General features: G+C 42.3%; 1 protein-coding gene across 2 annotated transcripts; it reads right to left on the bottom strand.

Moving 5' to 3' along the window:
- Window positions 1–215: 215 nt before the first annotated feature.
- Window positions 216–5852, bottom strand: batf (basic leucine zipper transcription factor, ATF-like). Of its 2 annotated transcripts, none has more exons than XM_040017366.1 (3): window positions 5565–5852; window positions 4470–4571; window positions 216–1515 (listed from the first exon to the last, which is right to left on the bottom strand). In XM_040017366.1, the coding sequence occupies exons 1-3, from the start codon at window positions 5625–5627 to the stop codon at window positions 1309–1311; spliced, it is 372 nt and encodes a 123-aa protein (XP_039873300.1). In that variant the 5' UTR covers window positions 5628–5852; the 3' UTR covers window positions 216–1308. The 2 variants fall into 2 exon arrangements, with proteins under 2 accessions (XP_039873300.1, XP_039873299.1); XM_040017365.1 differs by lacking the exon at window positions 5565–5852 and adding an exon at window positions 4916–5155.
- Between the last annotated feature and the right edge of the window lie 1082 nt (window positions 5853–6934).

Genomic DNA, 6934 nt, shown 5'->3' with positions numbered 1-6934 from the left:
GGCTACTATAACCCTCCACCCGGATTTAAAAGACCGCGTTGGGATCTTGAAACGAACTCGGTAAGCTCATGCACAAGGGCGGAGTTTTAGATAAAACTCTTCTCTCTCTCCGTGGTATCTGAACACGCTGTAACATCGAGATTATAGACACTAACGCGCGTAATTGCGCGTCATTTGTTCTCTGGTATTAGTAGTGTGTGAACTATAAAACATGCTGGTAATCATCACTTTTATTGCAGTTGTTTACTCTAAAAGCATTGCAGATAACATCATTTATTTTGGGCAGGCAGTTATGAAATAACTGGCTGAGAGGTGACACGAGAGGCTCAGCTGTGCTCCAGGACACACACTCACACACACACTCACAAAGTTTTTAAAAAGTAAAGTTATACAGGGAAGGTTTCAAAATACTATGTTCTCCTTAATATAAGCTACTTTAATCGTGCATCTCATTCTGGTAAACAGTGCCATCTAGGGACCTCCAGGATGCTGTCACAAGCTCCTGTGACACCACAGCACCACTGGTGGTGTCACACACTCTGCTGTCTTAAAGAAAAAAGAGGTCACAGTGATCATCCTAAAAGGCATTGCATTTAATAAATAGATCAGCTGGCTCTTCTCACATATCAGCTTTATCAACAGAAGTCAAGACCTTTTGAACGCCAGGTTCCAATTCTTCATCATCAACAATTGCTTTTTTTTTTTTGGTACACAGTCTGAAAAACCTCTTTTCTTAGGATCTTGACTTTACATTCTCTTTGTCCACAATCAAATCTGTCAAAAGGTCCTGAGAATTAGCAATCAACAGTAACACACTAAAACAGTGAACAACACAAAAAACAAAAACAAAACGAAAAAACAAAAACAAAACAAGGTGGGTGAGATGATAAAGGTGGCTCTCCTTCACACTAAAAGTATGCAATTTACAAAAATATCGCCTGAGTCACTTCAACATTTATATACTAGGTTGGTTCTTCACTCTGTGTAAACATGGACTGGCTGATAATTCTACTCAATGAGCCATTTAAGTTCACAGATAGATTACTGATAATAAATCAGAAAAGCAGAGAGACGAGCAGAAGCGAAATAAATAATTACAGTTTGGCTGCCGTGTGTGGCAGACACGTTGGTCTGTCATGTTACTCTGTGATCAGGTTTTTAACACTGATTGAAATATCTCCAGTCAGTCTCTCTCCATTGAGGTCAGTCGTCTGTTTCGCAGTACATCTTCAGTAGTCAGTTGGGAGGGGGAGGGGGTTAGCGCTGGTAGTGTGGTACAGCGATTTGCTGGCGGTGGTGCAGTGCCAGTCAAAAGTTTGGATACACCCCAAACTTTTGGCTGGTGCTGTAGCTGCTGTGATGAGGAGGATAGAGGAGGTCCGGGGTCTGAGGAGCCAGGCCGGTGCACAGAGGTTCGTGGCTGCTCAGCACAGACGACAGATACTTGGCCTCCTCTGTCAGCTGCTTCACCTCCTTCCTCAGGGCGGCATTTTCCTTCTCCAGGTTCTCACTCTCCTGGAAACACGAAGGGAGGGGATGTTAGAGCAGAGCTGCTTTATTTACTATAAAAGTGCGTGCTTTTTGTGTGAGGTTAAGTTGGACAGCATAAAGGTGATGGTCTTTACTACTTGTTCATGAAAAAGCCACAACCACATATCCTGCTTCCGCGCTGGTGTTTTTGCATGTTTTAGTGCACGGTATATTTTAACCCCAAACATTTCAAAAGGATAATGCAGGCCATTTTTAATAGTCCGTGTATGAATGTGCTGGATGATTTGTCTACCATTCGATGTAGAACAGAAGAGCGCAACAGCTTTGCAGAATCATTGTCCACAGTGGATGGCCTGACTTTAAATCTAAGCCACGATTAGATTGTCATTAAACTGACATACTTTCATACATGCTCAGTTTAGGGAAATTGAATAAGCTTATTGATTCCCTTAGGCCAAGGGTGTCAAACCCAAGGCCCAAGGGCCAGAATCGGCCCAGCAAAGACTGCAATCCGGCCCACTGGACAGCTTTGGAAAATGTTAAGGAGGGCATACATTTTTAAACTTTTAATCCTTTTTTTAATAGGTTTTACACCTTTTTCTGCTTACAAAGACCTCCCCACTGCGACTCAAATTACACCAAAGTAGTTAAATAATAAATAAATAAATGGTAGAAAAGTTCCTGTTTGTCACTGTTTATTGTAGAAATTACAGTTCTTAAAAAAAATGTTTTTGAAAATCCAGTCACAAACACAAATATAAATATTGGATAGTCTGGGCAGTGAGCCCAGAACTATTTCTGTAACTTTACACATTTATCACATGGTGTGCTGTTAAAATTACACTTCTTTATCTATATTTAAGATATCTCAGGGATTAAATGTGTAATTAAATGTCTTTCCACTAACAGAGAGGGTTAAGATCACAGTGATGCCTTACGCCATCATCAGGTCAGAGTTGGAATTTGTTTAATTCTTTTCTTCATGATCAACTTTTATGTTAAGAAATGATGCCTGGATTAAATATGGTGAGTAGTCGAATCATTAAACGATTTCAACCTTTCAGCACAAAGACTGCGAGCACAGTGAAGCAACGAGTCCACAGTTCAAGTAGGAAAACAATTTTATATTATAAAAAATGCTAAAACTGTGGCATCCCTGCCTGTTTCAGTGATCATTTGTAATGGGCCAGTCAGTAAAAGTGTAAAAGTAAAAGCATGTTGTTGCCACTTGAGATAAAGTTGTCTCTGTTTCAGTACTGGAATGAATAGCTTTGGTTACTTAGGAGTTAGTAAAACATGAAATATCTACAACATCTACATTGCTTTGTTCTAAAAGTAGAAATATTGGTGGCAACACTGCAAAAAGAAGAAGGAAAATAGACAAAAATACACATTACCCTGTTACATTGCCCTGCAACTATTGATTGAAACTGTGTGCAACTTGCACCACAGTGTGAAAAGGTACATTTCTGACATTTTTGGGTGCCACATTTTCCAAAACAAGTGGAAAGAAGGTGTCTTTCTAACCGATGATCAGTTTTTAGCAAGTAGAGCAAAAGGTACGTCACTGCTTGATACTTTTTTCTCTCTTTCTTTTCATTCGTTCTTTTTTTGCACCTTTGTGTGGGAATTGTAGGAGAGAAATCTTCCACTTGGTTAATTAAAAGGTCATCTCACCATGGCCAAAAGATCACAAAGCTGAGCTGTGAGTCCTTACTGTCACAGAACCCTTGGGCAAACCCCTGTACTTGCGTCACTTAGCCAAATACGGCCCACTGCTATCAGTGTTTTACAAGAAGTGACTGCCTTTTTCTCCCCTCCTGCCCACGACATGTAGCACTCGAGCTCATTTACAAAGAAGAAAAAAATACTACTGAAGAAACAGGAAATAAGCCACGGTGTCAAAGAGAGGGAAAATTCACCTTCCTGTTTATCTAGCGAGACGATGAAAGTAAAACCACAGGCTATATTCTCTGTGACTGACGGGTTTAAAGAGATTGATAATGTGTACCGTACTTCACAGGAAGGATTCTCACATATTCAAATCAGCTACACTGGATCTACTACAGCCTACGGTGTGGCTTTTTTTGAAGGTCAAAAATCTCTTCTGCTCGTCTGATAAAGTTCACTGAAACAGCTGCTCTTGACACATTACTGTGAAAGAGCTCAGTGCCGCACGCATCTTCTTTTCTTGAACGAGGAAGTCACATGGCGAGTGGTTACGTGATCAGTGTTTTGAAATATAGGTTGATGTAAGAAATGACACCTTGTTGAGCTAGTGGAAGTGTTCAATGGGTCACTGGTTGCTTTTAACATAACAGAGCATCCAGCTGCGCATCCAGCAGAAATGTGCTGACTACCCACTCTAACGTTAAAAAGAAAAAGAGCTATAAAAGATCAAACAAATAAAGCGGTGAACAAAAGGAGTCGAGCGTGAACGCACTCCTGTCGTCATACACTGTGCTGCAGTCTCTGATGCTCGTTTCTGCTGTGAAAAGGGAGTGATTGCCCACACGTGCTAATTTATTCCTTAAGCTTCTGAAAACACACCGAACAGCGTCCAAGTGTGCAGCCCAACAGAAGCCATGACACATCGCCACATGGTCAGGTAGCATTTTGTAAATATAGTACAAATCCACTCCCAGAGGCTTCAAAGGGCTGCACGGACACTTAGAAAGCGCTGCAGTCTGTTGCAGTACTCAAAATTTCTTTCCATTTGTGCTATGGAGTTACACTGGAGGTTGAACAGTTGGCAGGGCATTGCATAGCAAAAAACACCCCTGATGCTTTCATCATTATTCACAGAGATAGGCTGAATTAGCAGCTCTGACATACAAGGAGTGTTAAGTTTATCCAGTCAATCTGCAGTTATTGATTTGAAACCAGCATGGCAGACTTGTTTTCAGCATGTCCTGCTGAGACATCTGTTCGCGTTGTGTTGCTTTGAGGGTGTTAAGTGTGGTGGAAGGTGTCCTTACCAAGTGAAGGCTGTCAGCTTTTTGAGTTTGCCTCAACCTGCTCTTCTGGGCAGCGATTCGATTCTTCTCGCGGCGCATCACCTTCTTTGGGTCGTCTGAGCTCTGAAACAAAACAGCAGGCCCTCAGTTAGTGTGTTTGTGCAAATGACACAGAGGCCAGCAGACGTCTCCTTAGCCTGAAAGAGTGAATCTGCGAGAAGCTCGGTGAATAGTTTGTGCTGGACGCTCTAGCCGGGGTGTGAAAATGATAGTTCAGGGAAGACTTGCCTAACATCACACCTAATGTGCAAGGGCAGGGTCGGGGAGTGGCTGAGTCATCGGTTAGCTATAACGCACACCCTGTTTCATGTCCTGAACACTCGATTTTCTTGGTATCATAATAACTAATCAATTTCAAAATGCTGAGTCGGTTGGACATCAAAGAGATAAGAAATGTAGTATCTAACCTCGTCTGAACGTCTGTTAGCACCTCTCTGAAAATCCCCCAGACAACCAGCGTTGCTCACAGAAATAACTGAATTTAGATGATCAAAGTTATTTCCATGCCTTGTAGCGTTAATACGTCGCTTGAGCGCTCTATTTCCAGAACAGGTTTGAGCAATAGTGAACACTAGAGTCTGACACATGTGAAACCAGCCAGCACCGAGGGTAATGGGCAGCTTCTCCCATGCACAGAAATGCACAGTACATACTGTATTTAACACGATGTCTGTTCCCAACAGCTCTCAGCTCTCATTCGCAGTTTGAGGACTTGCAAAAACAATGGAGTCCCACTACTTGGGCAAAGTGATGCTGAGTTTTTTTTCTTTTTTTTGCAATTCACAAAAGCCTACACTTGCAGCGAGTCATGCCTCCAGCCCATGTGTGCATGTGAGACACTCTGAGAAACTGTGAAAAGAGCCAGCAGAGACAGGATGGGTGTCTCTAGTGGTGGCCTTGGTTGCTGCCCACAAAAATATGCATGAAAGAATGCAGCCAATCAAAGGTGCGTGTTTAAAACATACCCACACGAGTACATCCAGAGATGTTAAACTAAAATCGCTCCGACAAAACCGGGCGCATCCTCGTAAAAGTAAACGAACCATGCACACTTACCTGTCTGCTTCCAGGTGATGGGGACTTGTAACTTGTGTCATTGCTGTCAGAGCCCTGCGCCATAGCCGACTGTAGCGACTGAAACTTTGTGTCTTTGTCCACTTCTGCTTTGTGTTTTTGAGTGTGTGTGATCTGGTGAAGTGTGTGTCTGTCTGTGTGTGTGTGAAAGAGAGAGAGACAGAACGAGAGAGTGAGAGCCTTTGTAGCCGTACGAGCGCTAAGAAGAACTTGGCTTACCACGAGCACTGAGTCGCTTTCTTCCCTCTTTTCTTTTCTTCTCTGTCCCTCCTCCCTCGCTCTCTCTTTCTCTCTCTCTCTCTTACTCTCGCTCGCTCTCTCTCTCTCTCTCTCTCTCTCTCTGATACTAGCTGTCTACCTAATTAGACGTACTGATGTAGTTTCTGGTAAGTTGCACTAGACTGGAAGTCACATGTCTGTTGGAAAGTTAAGGCGAGCAAGGCAATTGTGTAAAGTCCAAAAAAATAACACAACCAGAGCTTAACTCACTCCTTGAATACATTATCAGTGGATGCTCACAGCCTCACAAATGAATTACCCAGTTTGACAGAACTAAAAACTTGTTTGTTTGGAAGCAGCACAATTGTCAGGTTATCACAAAAATAACACATTAATCTTTACACAAGTGTGATTATGTCTGGGTAGTGGGGATGTGTGTGTTTGTGTGTGTGTGTGTGGGGCGTACATGTGTGTTAAGCTGGCATTATGGGCTTCCTCTTTTTTTCTTTCTTTTTTCTTCTTATTTCTTTTTGTTTAGCTGTCACAGATATGAAGTTTCGACTTAGTCCTCAAGAGACTGCATCCCAAAACTCCACATGGATGACTGGGCTGTGAGTATTTACACATGCTTCATGGTAATTTCCAGAACTGTGCAGCACTTGCTGGCTTGTGGCTCACCAGCTGCGAAATAGGTAAGGTGATGTCAAGTGTACTGGCAATGAGAAATGCCCAAGGGGCTCCCCAATGCCCCACTCAGAATTCTCTCACAGCCTTTTACTCTAAACGAAGATGTTTATGTGCAAAGAGTGGGGGATCTTCGAGAAAATGTACAATTTGAGGAGGGGGAACATACTGGAAGTAATGTTTTTTTACTCACACTATTACTGTAATAGAAAAGAAAAAAAAAATCACACACGCTTTTGTTTAAGCGTCCAACGCAATCCATTTAAAACTGAGCTTTTGGCTCATTTAAGGCATGCGGTGCCCTTTACTCGTTAGTCCTTTTCTTGTTTGCCCCCATCACGAGACAGCATTTGGTCGTGCAAGAACAAGATTTTCTTGTGAGAAGAAGGAAAAAAAAAAGGAGGAAAAAAAAGAGAATCAGGACTAAAACAGCTTTGCTTGGCAGAACA

Source organism: Simochromis diagramma, unplaced genomic scaffold, assembly GCF_900408965.1.
Source record: "Simochromis diagramma unplaced genomic scaffold, fSimDia1.1 OVJJ01000802.1, whole genome shotgun sequence".
Taxonomy (NCBI): Eukaryota; Metazoa; Chordata; class Actinopteri; order Cichliformes; family Cichlidae; genus Simochromis; species Simochromis diagramma.
Note: the sequence above shows the minus strand (reverse complement) of the source record. Positions and strands in the feature narration are given on the sequence as shown.